Genomic DNA, 17,467 nt, shown 5'->3' with positions numbered 1-17,467 from the left:
GCTTATTCGTATCTTGTACCAAACAACAACGACTATTGTGGTTGCGGGATCATATCCCGAAGAGGATAAAATCTCTAAGCGTGATTAACACTAGCATTTATTTAATTGCTTTACGTTGTGCTCTACTTTAGTTTCAGTTGCTTTGAAAGTTTTTCGCTTATGATTTTTGCTATGTTTATTTTTGATCTGCGAAATATTATCTCGGATAAACTTTAAAATGGCAAAATAATACCAACATTTTATATGACCGCAACTTGAATTTATTTCCAAACAGCAGCTTGGACATAAAATTCAATCCGTCCAAAGTTTTTAGTTTCACCCAGCTGGTTTCGAAGCCGGTCGCAGTCACACAGCGCACTTGATATCAAAATTTTAATAAACAGTCCGCTCCGCTCGCAGCGTAAACTTAATAAAAATGTCGTGGTGTGACGAAACATCTGCAATATCAGTAGAAATGCAGAAGTACATAAATCACGGCCGAAATGCAGCGAGTTCCAATATTCCAGTCACGCGAGTTAGATCTGCTAGTGTTTGGGTAGTGAAATTAGGGGCGGTAGGTGCAATCAATTTGTTTTTTTAACTACACACTTAATTTATTAAATAAGTTTGATATGTTAGTTTATAAAAAGTAACGCCATCTAAAGTTCTATTTGCCGTAGACTTTAATATGTCGTAACGGAAATAGGACTGATTTACAAGTCAAGTATGCTACAGAATTCAAGTAACTGAGAAGTAATACTACTCCTTAGATACAGTCATACTCATAACCGTATACCATAGTAATGCTACGATAATAAAACTAACAAATGGCAAAAACGAGAGTTTTTTTTCACAAATGAGAAGAAGTAATTAGAAGTAGAAAATTTTTGAGGATCTTTAACGACTTCTTATTCAATAAATTGAACGTCGTTTTTGTATTGGATATTTATGGGAGTATTTTTCATAACAGAATGACATAAGTTTAGCTGTGTAAGTACAGTATAATCAATATCAAAAATAGTATAACCATTCAGTCATACATTCAGCATTTATGTTTTCCAGTGCTACAAACTAGATAACAGTAAAAGTGACTCTACTTTATCTGTCTCCACTGTGTGTTCGCCAGTGAACTCCGGCCGCGATTCCGATTTATTTGGCTCTCCTTTATATTGGGCGAAACAATTTACTTACTAATGCGTTCGGCGTTCCATGCTATTGTGCGCATTGTGCGGCTTTCAGCGCGTTTGAAATACAGAAGCTACGGTTAGCTCTGTATGCATGGAAACTTTGTTGTTTTGGTTCCAGTCGGGCTTAATACTTGATGGTATTTGGAATCAATAGTTCTGTTATGAGCTTCTGTCGCTTGGTGGTACGTTTTGTCTTTTATTAATCTATGGTTTTGTAAAATCGTACAATCGTTTAATAATAACGTAATTATGTGATAGAATCACTTTTTCCCGTGGCTTTGCCTGCGTGAATGCGTGAATTACGGTCTGTCACAGAAATGATGTGCGTCAAATCGCCACTGTTTATTGCCATAAATGTCTACAAAAATATGTAATAATTGAATGTATGATAATTACTTGAGATTTTACGTTTAAGGCTTGGTATTTCTGCTAAAGTAGGTATTTCGCGCTGTCAAAATCTGCGCGCGCAATACTTCGCCGAAGACAGCGCGCCAAAGAGCTCTCGCGGCTACACAGTATAGAAATACCAGTTGGTTAGGTTAGGTTGACTTCCTTCCGTTCAAGTGTCACACTCACAGCACTTTCTAATACAAATCATATCCAAGTGATACAAATTAAAACAACTTTCAGAATTTTTGGGAATATATTTTAGAATCGAATAAATATAAAATATAACTGCCAAAGTAAACAGGGTTCAAAGAGGCGTGGCGTCACCCGACCTTCCGGAATTTTCAAGATTACGTCACCCGACCTATCGTTAGGTCCTCGGGAGCTTGAGCGATTGGAAAAACATTTTATGATCAGTTACTCTTAGTAGCGATTATTTAGAGCTTGGATAATAAATTATAGTTGTTGCAATTCACGAAACTTTGCATGTGGTTAATTACATTAATCAGTACACGCATCAATTTTGTTCAGCCTTTTTGTTTATTAATAAATAAAAATATCATACTAAAATTGCATACATATTTTTTTGTATTGGTCTGGGTGTTTTCTTTCCATAATTTATGTATAACTTATGTACGGGGCTCTGTATTGAAAATCACTATGAGCATCACACGCGGTTACCTGCCGCAGGCACCCGCTCTGAGCACTCATGGGAGTTTATGCAGAGGTCGCTAGAGTTTGACTTTGAGCTTTGTTTATAGTCATTACGAAGCAGATTTTGATGGGAAACTGCACTGTCTTGAATTCGAAAGGGTAATTTGACGGTGTTAGGGGAATTCTAGGAATAAATGCAGAGCCTCCTCATTGAAATTGAGACATTTCAATTTGAGATTTCACTTGACATTGATTGCAATCTGACATGGAGTTTTCAAACACTTGTAAAAATAAAAAGTAATTAAATCAAAAGCAGTGAGACTCCCAAAATAACTTTCTACCCCTTTTACACGTTTGTCATAAATTATAATATTAAGGAATTGTTAAGCATCAAGTAGATTGAACCAAAGAATCACTGTCCCATACAAACTTTGCCCCCTTATTATCACCCCCTTCATTTCTTGACCCCATTTCGGAAAATCGGATGCCTACGTCGTACAAAGAACACACCTTCCAACTTTCAGGTCTCTACGATATCCGTCAGTCATTTAGGACAAAGCATTTTTATTAGTTGTCCAATACTCTATCGTTCCAGGTATGTCATTGACAGGAGGGCGCTACTATCTTAATGGGTTATTTATTAGTCCCAACTTTATGCCACTTGACATTTCAGAATCGTTTGACTTTAGATACCTAAGCGATTTGATATTCAGAGTCCCTTAATGAAATCAAGTTCTAAAATAACTTGAGGTGTTGTACCCGATCAAGCTTTTCATTGCAGGACAGTTAAATGTAGTTTTATTATTAGTTTCTTCTTTAAGTCTTGATTTGTCAGAGTAGGTAAAGGCTCCATGAGAGCAAAATTTAGCTTTATAATGGTTTTTAATTTTTTTCTTGAAATATTTGACGCCTTGTAATCTCTCGTTATTATAGGTCCACACAAATAAAGAATGTTTGACTTCGACTTTAATAATTATGCTCTTACATAATTAGAATAATATAAGAATAAGAATTTTTCGGTTTTTATACAGGGTGTTAGGTAAATGGGTATATGAGCCGACACTAGCCCATGTTAACATGGTCATATAAATGGTATGGCGAAGTCAGAAAATTGATATCTTCATTTTAATTATTTTATTTTTCATACAAATCGGATTTTATAAAATTTATTTTTTATGAAAATTTAAAAAATTAAAATGATGATATCAAATTTCTGACTTCACCATACCATTTATATGCCCATGTTAACATGGGCTAGTGTCGGCTCATATACCCATTTACCTAACACCCTGTATAAGGTTATTTTTTTAACTGATCATATTTTACCAACACATCCTATTACCCCCTATTGGGTTAGTAGTAGTTTCGCACGATTTTCCTTCGCACGAATATGCGAAACGTCCCCTTTCAATAATATTTTTTTTTTAGTAGGCGTTTCGCCCGGATGTATTAGATTAGAAGTATTAAAATCGCGTGCGAATCGATTCTTTTTTGAACTAGTTGTATGCGATTACTAGTTCTCAAAGGGGTCGATTCGCACCCGTTCGATTGTGAAAACCAAACTTATATAATATTTACTGTAAGTAAATGCTAAATAGTAAATTTATATTAGTTTGGATTGTGAATATCCTATCCTACTATAATATTAAAAAGGCGAAAGTTCGGATGTCTGGATGTCATGATGTCTGGATGTTTGATATATTTTTAGATCTCAAATAGGTACTCGACGCACAGTGGTGCTACAGCTTTGGTGCCATAGTAACAAATGCTAAGGCGGACGTATTCTGTCAGAATACAGCACTTTTTTTTTATTGGCCGACACTTTTGATTTTGAACAAAAAATGTATGAATAGTCGATGACTTTTAGATCTCAAATACTCGACGCACAGTGGAACTACGGCTTTGGTGCCATAGTAACAAATGCTAAGGCAGACGTATTCTGTCAGAATACATCACTTTTTTTTGTTGGCCGGCACTTTTGATTTTGGACCAAAAATATTATATGAAACGTGGATGATGTCCTTTGTCCAGTTATAACTCCATTTACATCTGCATCTGTAAACAAGGGTTCATGTTCTCCAGCCCAGATGCCGAGTAAACAGAATCGTCTTTCAGTGACGTGCAGCTGCCCCTATATTTGACCCACTGACCTAATTTTTTATTATTTATTTGTATCAGTGTGCTCTTCTAATAAGTGTAAGACGATTGTATGTAGGTACTATTAATATGTAATTTTAACTCATTGGTTTTGTCTCATATTTAAGGAATTTACTATGTATCATGAGTAGAGTCTTCGTTTAAAAGGATGCGAACGATTTAAATNAGAATCTCAAATCGTTTATTTTAAAAATAAAACCATTATTAGAAAACGAATAGAGGTAACTTTGGGAATTTATTCTATCGAGTCAACTTCATCAAATCGTGTTTCCATCCGTTAATAGCCCTAGAAAATATCCTCAACTATGCCCAATAAAAATCTTAGCCTTTAATTTTACTGTTTAGTACCTCAAAAATGAAAAATGAAAACCTCATTTTCGCCATTTTCTCTGCTACCCGGCCTTAACGGCTGTAGCCGTTAGGAGCCCTTTGATGGCGACGTAAAAGACATCCCTTGAGATCCTGACGGAGCTATTTTCAAACAGATTTTATCCTTACAATGCCTACCTCAAGGAAACAGTGAGGCGTGATATCTTACAGGGACGAGTTTTAATTCCTGGTCAAATGAAGTTAAAATTTGGACTGTTCTTAATTGCCGCCTGGCAATATTAGGCAAGGGAAGGGAGGAAAGAATCACCTGCGTGCCTATTCACTATGCAGGTGAGTCTAGCTAGAGTCTGTAGTTGTAAGACGCAGAAAATCAGTTAAATATTTAGGTCCAAGTTTCGGAAAGGAGGTTATCCGTTTATCAGGAAAACGAGCCTATCTATTCTTAAACAGGACGAAGAAACTCGGAGGTTCCGAGAAGGTGAAAATTGACAGCAAACCGTCCGTCCGCGCCGAAAGAATCTTCACTCTCATTTTCTTTAGATTTAAAGCAAAGTTGCAAGAACTTTACGTACAATTAAATGCGGTTGAAACATTGTTAAACAAATAAAATAAATAAATAAACTTGCGTATCGTTCTAGCTACATGCTCAATTAAACATTACAATGAAAATACTGAGGCGGTGCCTGTTAAATTTTGGAGCTAAGAGCTAAATTGTAAATGTGTGTTATGTCTACTACATAGCAGACAGTTACGCATTAAATATTCACCCGCTGGTAAGCATAAGCGCATCTATTCGTAAAATAAGCAGTAGAATATAGCAAGTACCTATACAAAATATGACATGCAACCAGACTGAGTACAAGTACAGGGTATAAATCATCTAAAAATGAGCTTAAAGATATCATGAATCAGTTTTCCATAGCAGTCAGTCAACCAGTTCATGCATTCGTAACAAGGGGGTTGAGGAACTGAGCTCTCGGTGTACTCAGTACTTCCTAGTCATAAAGGCCATCTGTTTCCGGCACTGGCAGACATTCCGCCAATTAAACATTCATCTGCAAAGGAGCATGAACTTCGAGTCCGGCCATAGCTTTAAGCTTCTACATATAGACAAAGCACAATAGGGATCAGGACAGGGATGAACGGAGCGTGCATTGAGGTGTGTTATATCCTATCCGGAAGGGAAGGAATATTGAGTTAACGAAGCGAAAAATGTGGTATAACATGACCTGTCCTGTGAGTAGTGGTCGACTTAATATGCATTAAGTAGAAGATTGAAGTACTTGGATGCCATGGCAAATTAAAATTCTCCATAAAGCACAAGGACAGAAATTAGTAATGGCGCCAGTTCTATAGTACGAAGGCCAAAAAATATGTTAATCATTGTAATTAGCACTTTAGCAGCTCTAACAACTGTTATGGCTCCATTAAGGCCTCTCGAGGCAGCTTCATTTAATATAAATGAGAGTAAATAAAATGTAAATTTCCGATCGTGAAAGTGTCCCGCACGGCGCGGGTGAGCGAGCGCTTGGCCCGCGGCCAGCGCCCTATTGCAGATGGACAATGGACTCGCTGACTACCCGCCACTTTTCACCTCTATGGTGATGGTGAGTGACAAAGGAAAGTAGTATAGAGAACTAGAAGTAAGCGTGACTTTCATATTCGGTTCTATGGTGAATAGTCACAGAAATAAACTACGCAATGCTTTTGGCAATATCAAAGAATCAAAGTCATGGCAATAATATGATAGTGACTGCGACGAATCTTTGATCCCCGATTTTTTTTTGTTGTATTTTTTCACTCGCTAAGCCAGTAAGTAACGGGCATTGACAACATTTCAGTAGTTTCCCTTGGGTTTGCCTGAACAAGGAAGACTGAAAGCCACTTGGCCGCATTCGAGAACAATTCCCCGTGGTGGCTCTTGAAAATGACAATTTATACGACAGCACTTCTGAGAAATAAAATAAGTAGAAATGCAAGACGATTTTAAGCCATTATTAATTTACGAGTAGCACATGCAAATGAAAAAAATGATGTGTCTCTTTTTCTCTAGCCGTTACTGTAGGTAGAAAATGGTTCTGTTTGAAAATCAACTTACCTAGTTATTATTTTCATCATACTGGATTTATCGTATTGTATTATAGTCTACTAATGGCAAGGTAACAACAATTTCTATTTCTAAGCGATTATTATGTACGAATTCATGTGTAATCTTACATCATAATTATGTAAACTAATGTGAAAACAGCATAATTACGAAAACAATTTTTTTGCCCCGTCATTCCTTTGGCGGGTGGTCGTTAATTTGCTAAAAGCGCGGGCTGAGAGCGCAGAGCACACACGGTGGACGCCCGCAAATACAATTACTCCGAAACTAGCAAGAGAATCCAAAGAGGTATCTTTCGGAGTTTGATGCAGTCGCAAAATAATCTAATTAGAATCAGTTGCCTTTCAAATGCAGAAGAACTAAAAATTTAAAACTAAATCGAACATTATCGCCCATAGATTTGAATCCCTGAGGTTTTGAGCTATTTTGAGCTATACATTTGAAAAGTTACACCGGATGAACACTGGATTAAAATGACATTTCCATACTAAATGACAATTTAAACCAGAGTTAAACTAGGGTGTTACTTTTATAAGGGGGTTGAAGTGTAAGATTTTACCTGCAAGTAGATTTTGTCAAAATGTCGCTTCAAAAATTATGAAGAGGCAGTAAACTCGATTCACACGATTTCCGAGAAAAAAATTACAACACAAACACGTACTGTACGTTAGTAAAGGAATAAGTTTGTGGCCGTTAGGACAAGCGGTTTTACTGCCGAATGCATTTAAGGATCTCAGTGTGATGTGAATCAGGGCTCCACTCGCCTTAGGCTCATCAATTAGTTGCATGCAAGCCACTACTGTACAGTAACCATTACTCTCAGGGGTAATCCGGGTATTTGCAACCAACGTCTAGCTCATAAACCCGCCACGAATCTGAAGATTATAGGATCTGCGACGAAAATTAATAGCATAGATGACTATACTGTAGTAGAGATAGTTTAATGACATTTCACTAGGCAAAGCAAACAAAACGCAATAAATATTACTGGCTCTTTAGATAATACATCATGAAATTCTATCTGCATCTCTAGCTAGACAAAACATCGACAGAAATTCGTTTAATCACAAACATGTAGGTAATGCTTTATTTGTGACATTTTCAATTTTCCCAATGTGCGTCCCTAACAAAATACTCGTAAGTAAATTTCAAGATTGAGATTTTAGAGATACATGGTAGAAAAACCAAACCTAAGTAAGAATGATATAAATAACTTTTAGTCACAAAACAGTAATAGATCATTGTTATCCGTAATTGAAATAGTTGTCCAATACGACCGGTGTTTTGTTTGTCGGGCAGTTGCGCTATTAATATTATTTATTAGACAATACTAACAAGCTCCTATAAATCATTGTTCGGCCTTTATGACCTGTCTAAAGCTAACAAAGGACCGCGTAAGCAATATTAGTAAATCAAGTCATAATCAAATAATATCAAAATGCTTTAACAAATAAACATAACTTTTGGTGGCCTTAACAAACTTGAAAGAAAGTTATCTGTTACCTACGTTACGTGCTACGTTTTAAAATGATACTAATAAGATCTTCTGAAAGGTAAATTATAATACCTGAGAACTGCGAGACACTGGACAGCATGGAGAGTCCCGAGTGCCTGCTGTGGGACGGGTGGATCATCCCGATGGAGCATATCTCCGCGGTCTCGTCGAACTGCCACATGCCGGGCTCGAAACTTATGCTCAGCTTTTGTACTTGCAAGCCAAGAAACATCAATGTCCAAACGGCTTTAGCACATCGGATCTTCCTTTTGTGATGTTATTTACAACGAATACAAAGGATGCTCACTTGATTGAGAGAAGATTTAATTTATTTAGTATAGAATCACGTTTTACGTAAGTTTATGCTGAAGTTATGGTTACTTTAATTGGTTGTTATCACATAGAGGATTAAAGCGATCATATTTAGTGATGCGTGAAGATATGCATGGATTGTAGCGGCGTGCACACGGCGCGGCGGCTGCGGCGCGACTGCCCGCCCCACTACCCACTACCACCCTCTCGGTGGAAGGGGTGGGACTCGGGTGGGGGTGGGTAGCGCGTGGGGTAACAACGTCAGGGGATGCCTCGCCAATGATGGCAGCGGGATATCAGTCGCTATTCATTAATTATTTGTTTGAATAAAGTTAAAAACAAAATTATAGCATGATGGAAACAGTTTTGAAAACCAGAGGTCGAATCGATGTGCTAGATGCAGGGCGCGCCTCTTGTTTTACTGCGTGGTCCCGCGCGTGGGAATGACCCAATGGAAAATAGGTTACAGATTTATAATATGCTCACTATCAGATGTTAAACTGGGGGTGGCTAGCACAAGTAGGTCAAAAGTTCAAGCTGCTATAGTGCAAGTAATTAATTAATTATTAGAACACTAAAGAAAGCTTATGGTATTCCAGTTAGACAGCCAGTAAAACAAAAAAAAAATACTAACATTAGAATAGAATAGTTTATTTCAAAGAAATTATGTAAACTGTGACTGTAAATCAGTTTTGTTGTTACATTCATGGCCACAATTTAATTTTGATTAGATTTTAAGATTAACTAGATTTATGTTCATATAATGTCCATCCATACCAAGTACATGCTGGCAGCATTGGTTATTGTTGAAATCCTTCTGGGCGGACTTTGTCCAACAGTGAACATCGTTTGGATGAAAAGGGAAGGTAAGATGTAAGTACATGAGCAATTCAGGTAAATAAGTTGTCACCAAAACAGACTCAGGCATATAGGCAGGCATTTTAGATATATGGATAAATAAATGATACAAAAGGACATTGTCAGAAACCGCCTAAAAAACCGCCCAAAAACATTAACCCATCATAATTATTTTCTATTTTTTTTAATACATTAAGCACCCTTTCATTCTAATGGACACTTAAGCATTGAAAAATGAAATAAATAAGTCTTTTAACGTTTATTCTATAATACTATTACAACTTCCGGACGTTTTGGTGCGTGGCATGGTCTAAAACCTATCAAGTTCCATAATTTTTGCCGATAAAATCTGTACGAGGCATTACCGTACTTTATTGCTGGGAGTCCATGTATAGTGATGTTCCTGCGGCCATCATAGACAATAAAATATCGATTTTGAAAATAAAATAAATCGTAGTGTCCGACCGAATGTTCGGTTTCGGTTTCGTTTTCGGTTGAGTTTCGGTAAAAACACGAGTTTCGGTTTAGTTTCGTTTTCGGCGGCAAACTTGCCGAAACTACGACCGAAACCGAATGTGCATTCGGGAGTTTCCGCACTGTTATCGGTCATGTTCGGCTCGTTGAATGAGTGAATGAATCCGATCAGAGCCAATGTCGTGATTCGCTCGCTTGTTTGTTTGCTTGGAGATGCAGATTTTCCTCAAGACTACTCCCGCTACCTCAAGGGCGAGCGCATGCAGCGGGTACCGGCTCTGAGGCTAAGGCTGGTTTTAGTCTGGCTGGACAGTCCACGTGACACTAAAACCAGCTTACGTGGAGGCCCCTAGAGTAATAATCTTTAACGTGACATGTGTGTCAAAAAAAATGCACTATTGAGTAATTAATATCAATTTTGAAGTAAATCACCATCAAAATAACTTTCTACCCCTTTTTAACATAGTTTCACTAAAATTTCACTAAAATACGAAACACGTCTTCCATTAATTCTGTTATAGGAATGTTTATGCAAAATTTGAAGTACATAGATTAGACGAAGGAATCTCGTTATCCCATATAAACTTTGCCCCCCTTTTTACCTCCTTAGGGGTAGAATTTTGGAAAATCCTTTCTTATCAGATGCTTACATCATACAAAGAACACATCCTCCAAGTTTCAGGTCTCTACGACTTATACCTATTGTGATTGTGATTGTGATATTAGTAACTTTGTGATTTAAAGTGAAATCTATGTGATTTTAAGAGAAAACAATAAAGTCTGACTGATTATAATAACGTTTTCTTTCTTTTTCCCTCAAAATATGAGCCTTGTAAGGAAGTTTCGGTTTCGGTTTCGGTTTCGGCCGAAATAGACACCGTTGCCGAAATTCGGTTTCGGTTTCGGTCGTAAAACTAGTTTCGGTCGGACACTACGTATGGATAACACTGTTGTTACGAACGGCCTCCTTTTAATAGTCTATGTTTTTATAATTTTATTTTTTACTATGATTTGTCTGCTTGTCAGCTGTCTGTTTGGTTCGATATCCCTGTGATCCTGTATCTTCCTTGATTCCTTAATATAGCGCTTTCCCTGAGCCCGGGTATCATTTTCACTCCTTTTTATCCTAATTCCTAACAACTGTCACCAGAATTAAAAAGGGCCTATGTCGATGAGGATGGGAACTTCGAGATAAACGGCTACTAATTGGAGGAAACACAACAACAAGCCCCCGCGACTGAATCCCTCTCAGCTCTCACAAGTCACAAGTCTTAGAGAGTTTTGTGGAAATGAGGAGGGACATACCGAGATCTCAGAACTTGAAGAACTTGTCGGACAGGTTTGTTCTAGAAAAATTTACAAAAAAGACATCAAATGGAATACAATGGATGACTGCTTTTGAAACAGAATTTTTAAATTTCGATAATCTCCCTATTTAGGGGTCCAAAATTGGGTTCTTCTTGTTCATAAATGGAGTCTGAGTGAGGGTATTTTTTTCTACCTATATTTTATCGCAGCTAGTAGTAATCTCAGTTTAAACATAAAATACTTTTAAAGAAAACGTATCTTGATTAACTTTCAAATCCCTGTCATCGTGTAATGTGAAATGTGCAAATTACAAAGTAAAAACGAAAAAAAAAACTGCTTATACTGTCCATAATTGGTGAATTTACCTTACGGGAATATTTTAATGAAGGTGATGCCTTCGTATTGGATAGAGGTTTCCGTGATTCTTTACCTTTATTACACCAATCTTCTAAATATATAAAAGGAGAAACTGACTGACTGACTGACAGATCAACGCACAGCCTAAACGGCTAAACGTAGGCACTTGAAATTTGGAAGGGACGTAGCTTAGGTACCGTAGAGGTGCACTAAGAAAGGAATTCCCGAAATTCCCACGGGAACGGGAATTAGCGGGAAAAACGGGATTCACGCGTACGAAGTCGCGGGCGGCCGCTAGTGTGGTTATAGGTCTTACGTGCTTGCATCATTACAGGAGGGTGCAACTCAGCTTTCTACAGCTGATGCATATAAGTCGAGAGCAGTCACCATATACCGTTGGGCTGTTGAGGTTGTTAACGGGAGATTAAAAAGAGATTTTAAGTTATTACGTCAAAACTATTTTAAAATAGCGAATAGAAGTTTTATGAAAGATTTTGCTTCTCTTTTAAATATGNGCTCTCACAAGTGTCTTAGAGAGTTTTGTGGAAATGAGGAGGGACATACCGAGATCTCAGAACTTGAAGAACTTGTCGGAAAGGTTTGTCCTAGAAAAATTTACAAAAAAGACATCAAATGGAATACAATGGATGACTGCTTTTGAAACAGAATGTGCTCGTCTGGGAATTGAAGAAGATATCAGCAAAATTGAAACATTGAAGTTATTTTTGGAAGACTCGTGTCTAGATTGGTATAGTTCTATGCTTATGAAACATACTGTGATTTCAGATTGGTTGATTTGGAAGAAGAGTTTTTGTGATACTTACGTGGACAAGGGTTGGTCTCCGGTCAGGTATGCAATGTTATTTAAATATAGACAGGGCTCACTACTGGACTATGCTTTGAGGAAAGAAAAACTTTTATTGGAGGTAAATAAAACTATAGATAAACCTACTTTGATTGATCTCATCGCTACAGGACTTCCAAATTTTATAGCAGATAAAATTGATAGAGGGAGCTTAAAAAATGTTGAGGATTTATTTAATAACATTAGAGGCTTGGAACATTTAGTAAATAAAAGGGCGTTTGACAAAACAACAAATTTGGAAAATAATATCAAAGATAAAAATACAAGGGAACGGCCATGTAGGATTTGTGAAAAAGAAAACAAAGGAAGTCGGTATCATCCTGAATCTGTATGTTGGTTTAAAAATAAAGAAAATAACCTGGGCCCCAAGTCTGCTATTTTTAATTAAATGACAAGCTATTGTTATTCAATTGATATTCAATTACGATTCCATTACGATTGAGACAAANAAATAACCAGTTTAAGAGAGAGCAAATTAGGAGTGTCAATAACTCAGAATTAGAGATTGAATTAAATGAGATAGATTCAAAAAACTAGATATTCCACCATTAATCAAAACTAAAATAATTATAAATGACACCATACATACTTTAGGAATTTATGATTCAGGTTCGAATGTATCTTTAATAAGTTCCAGGTTATTATCTTTAAAAGGTGACTCATTTGATAGTTATAATAATAAAACAAATTTAAAAACGATTAATGGTGTAAAAAAACCTATTGGTATGGTAAACTTAAAATTAAAGATTTTTGAAATTGAAAAGAATATGAATGTTTTTGTCATAAATAAAGAAAACTTTGACTATGATTTTTTAATTGGATTAGATTGCATAAAACAGTTTAAGCTAATTCAAAATGAAAATTTAGAAGTTACTCAAAAAATAAATATAATAAATGGAATTGAGAATCCGAGCACTATTGTGGAGACTGAAAATGATGATTGTAAAATTAACTTTAATGAACACATACAAATAGAAAACTTTAACATTTCAGTTAATCATTTAAATGTCGATGAAAAATTGGAAATAGACAGATTGATAGAGAAATATGGATCACTTTTTGCTAAAGATAAATATGATATAGGTACAGTGAATGGTTATGAAGCACATATTGATTTATTGGTTGATAAATACTGTAGTAAAAGACCATATAGATGTAATATTGAGGATAGAAAAGAAATAGAAGAACAAGTGTCAAAATTACTAAAAAAAAACCTAATTGAGGAATCTTATAGTCCTTTTGCAGCCCCAGTAACGTTAGCGTATAAGAGAGATGAAGGGAGAAGGTCGAGATTGTGCATAGATTTTCGCGACCTAAATAAAATTGTAATTCCCCAATGTCAACCTTTTCCACTTATCGATGATTTGGTGGCAAAAACAAGGAACTGTCATTTTTTTTCAACGCTTGACATAAACTCTGCATTTTGGTCCATTCCTTTAAAAATTGAAGATAGAAAGAAAACAGCATTTGTTACCCAAGATAGTCATTATCAGTGGACCTGCTTACCGTTCGGATTAAAAACTTCACCAGCTATTTTCCAAAGAATACTCAGCAATATCATTAGGAAGCATGGTTTATCAGATTTTGCTGTCAATTTTGTCGATGACATTTTGATTTTTTCCCGGACATTTTCTGAACATATTTTACATTTATCTTTGTTAATGGAAGCAATTAATAAAGAGGGATTTAGACTAAAATTCTCTAAGTGTAGTTTTGCTCAAGAATCTGTAAAATACTTAGGTCATATAATAGGAAATAACTCTATTACTCCACTAAAGGATAATTTAATTGCTATAAAAGATTTCCCTGTACCAATGACACAAAAAAATGTCAGACAATTTTTGGGAAAAATTAATTTTTATGGAAAGTATATACCTAATATATCAATTAGAGATGAAACGGATATCCGGCAACTATCCGGTAGGCCGGATATCCGGCCCTAATTTACTATCCGGCCGGATACCGGATAGTAACTCACTATCCGGCCGGATACCGGATATTAAAAAAAACGACAATTTCCTATTAATAAAATGAAATACATTAATATTTGAGGTAAATATCAATAAAATGGCTTACAATAATGATGGCTTTTATTTAAAGTCCAAAATTTACAAAAAAGCCATATTAAGGCCTTTTTAAAACTAATTTATTTTTCTGGGCTATTCACTCTAATGACGAATACATAGATAAATAGTAAATATCTGTTAATGTCGAAATATTGCCAAATAAAATAGGCGATTTTTTTTTCACTGATGGTCTGATGACATCATGTAATTACACTGGCCATCACAAAAATCGACCCTCCCGCGACAAGCACTTTCAAACGTATGCATCCCCACTTCCCACCAATATTGGCACCATTTAAAAGCCTAGTTCTAAACTTCATTTCATTAGTGCTGGCAGTTCCACCAGTACGCCGTCAGGTATAATACCTCCTATGTTCTTCTGATTAATGGCAATGCCAGATTTTGTATGGAAAGTGGCGTCTTTTTTTTTCGCGCGGCCATCGACCAAACTTTGTTTTTTGATTACAAAATAGTGTAATAAACCAAACTTACTATGGCATGTATACCTCTAAACTCAGTCTGAACTGAGTTACGAGCATTAGAAGTTTGATGATTTTCATACTAGATTTGCTTTTTGTGCGCAAGTTTTGTAAGAAATTGCAACAAAATATTGCGCTATTTTTTTATTGCGCTGATTCTGCTCCATACTGATGTCTGGAGCCTTAATAGGATGATTTTTGTTTGTTTACACATACAATCTCACTATTTTGTTGCAATTTCTTACAAAACTTTGCGCGCAAAAAGCAAATCTAGTATGAAAATCATCAAACTTGTAATGCTCGTAACTCAGTTCAGACTGAGTTTAGAGGTATACATGTCATAGTAAGTTTGGTTTGTTACACTATTTTGTTAAAAAACAAAGTTTGGTCGATGGCCGCGCGAAAAAAAAAGACGCCAATTTCCGGCATTGTCTTTTGAGTGATCTCCAAAACCCATTCTATTATTATATACGATTCGGCTTCGATATCTATAATACAATAGGAGTTTATTTCATGTGTCAGATGACAAGGGTGGAAACAACCTACGATTCATGTTGTTTATTTACGTGCAATATGTGGGCATATTATAAAAGTGGAATGCCGAGTTGTATTTCTAAAACTTGTTCTATTATTTTATACTATTTGGCTGCGACTCGGCGTGACGACAATACAAAACATTTTTCGCGAATCGGTGTTCATACATTCACACAATACATTAGACGCCATGTTGTCATAAACGACATATTATAAAATCGCTGTGATTTAATATTCTTAATCATTAATTTTATGGCAAGTGTCCATCAGGAATCATTGTTCTTACACACAGAATCGTATTATTTCGCTTTCGGGTAGTAATATGTCAAAATTGTTGGTTCTTAGGCGAACAATGTATGGAGAACGAACATTGTCCTTTATTAATTTATTTTTTAGTAAATTCTTTTTTAAAAAGGATATTGTGTCTCATTTATGTACGCTCCCCTATTGTTGGCACAGATATCAATATCTCAATCAAAGTTACATTCTGAATTGTCAATCCCTTATTAAACTAGACATACTTTATAAGATAAGATATAATAAGATAAGGAATGTTGATTGTGTTAACTCTATAAATTAAAAACAAGAAACATTACTTACCTGAACAGTTTTGCTTACATTGTAATGAACCCGTTGGGTCCAATAAGAACTAAGACGCAATCGTTTTTGATTAAGTCTAATTAGGTAGGCACTTATCTGAGGATTCATATAATAACTTGATGATGTACAATCTAATTTTAATCATGATTGGAAACTACACTTAGTAAAAGATAGGATTGGAAAAGGAACTGTTTAAGATTTTGATACTTTTCACAAACATACAATTCATTAATAATGACAATAATTTGATCTTTTTAGTGGCAAGGAAGGATATACATAGATATGATAGAGCCAAACTTATGTTTTTGCAGACACAAATTACCTAAATGCAGGATCCTTTTTAGATATTCATAGGTTATATAAACTTATCGAAGCTATTATTAATTTCATGGTGCTTATTTGAAAATTACGATTGCAATTTAGGTAATAAACACTACACAAAATACAATGCCTTAGTCCAACTAACAGAAAGAGGAGTTACACAATCAGGATTTTATAAATGAAAAATCCAACCTTTGCCACCTTCCAAGTCACTAAGGATGAATACACGTTATTAACTTTCTTATTAAAATAATTAAATGACTTACCATATTCTCTGAAAAGCTTCTTGTACTCTCCAAGATCATTTTGATCCAACCACTCGTCTACCAAAGCACTTTCATCTTCAAATATGTCAGTTAAAACTAGTTGACTTAAATAAATAATTGTAAATACTATTAACGAGATGCCAAAGAAGTTTACGTGCTGAAACATTATTTTACTGCTAAAGTTACATTATTATTTTTGAATTTTGAAAAAGTCGGACGGGCGAGGGGTTTGTTTTGTTTGATGACATTTTGTTTGACATATTTTTATTGACGTTTCTGAACGTTTCGTTCTACGTACGAACGTAGGTATATCAATGATTTCACGAAATACCTAAAATAAAGTTTGTAAAAGCAATTTGGACCATGACCATAGAGTGGGTAGGTGGGTATTCAGATTTTTTGTAAACAGACAGAGATTCACGCTAAATTAATTCGTCGACCATAGTGACCATAGCTGTTAGGATTTCATGAGAGTGAGAAGGCTTGTAATTTGAATACAGTATTTGGTCTCACAATACAGATCAAGCAATGGAGAGAAGTTTTTCTTTCCAAGGAAAGAGAAGAATGAAAGTTTTCGAAGACCAATACCTACAATATTGAAGAGCTAGGTTTTTCAAATAATAAAAAAATATCTTTTTTCATTTACTCGCTACAGACGATCTTCTCAAGGTCGTTGGTCCATAGATCAGGGACTACTATGTTTGCTGAGCCATAGATCACAATATCTTTAA

The 17,467-nt window shown here is 35.7% G+C and overlaps 1 protein-coding gene and 1 long non-coding RNA gene across 3 annotated transcripts in view; one reads left to right on the top strand and one right to left on the bottom strand.

Annotated features, from left to right (window-relative positions):
• LOC114351679 (uncharacterized) overlaps positions 1 to 16,962 on the bottom strand; it is a 42,843-nt gene extending 25,881 nt beyond the window's left edge. The window contains exon 1 of one of the 2 annotated variants that reach the window (XM_028302973.1): positions 16,737 to 16,962. In XM_028302973.1, coding sequence (XP_028158774.1) covers positions 16,737 to 16,902 — 166 coding nt within the window. In that variant the 5' untranslated portion in view covers positions 16,903 to 16,962. Of the gene's footprint in view, positions 1 to 8,368; positions 8,768 to 16,736 lie in introns of those variants that run through there. The other variant, XM_028302985.1, reaches the window with a different exon arrangement.
• Positions 12,126 to 12,595, top strand: LOC114351690 (uncharacterized). The gene is made up of 2 exons (XR_003655800.1): positions 12,126 to 12,203; positions 12,392 to 12,595. It is a non-coding gene; the product is annotated as an uncharacterized LOC114351690 (long non-coding RNA).
• Positions 16,963 to 17,467: the final 505 nt, after the last annotated feature.

The sequence above is a fragment of the Ostrinia furnacalis genome, unplaced genomic scaffold (assembly GCF_004193835.3).
Source record: "Ostrinia furnacalis isolate ACB-3 unplaced genomic scaffold, ASM419383v2 OfSCF0092, whole genome shotgun sequence".
Classification (NCBI taxonomy): domain Eukaryota; kingdom Metazoa; phylum Arthropoda; class Insecta; order Lepidoptera; family Crambidae; genus Ostrinia; species Ostrinia furnacalis.
Note: the sequence above shows the minus strand (reverse complement) of the source record. Positions and strands in the feature narration are given on the sequence as shown.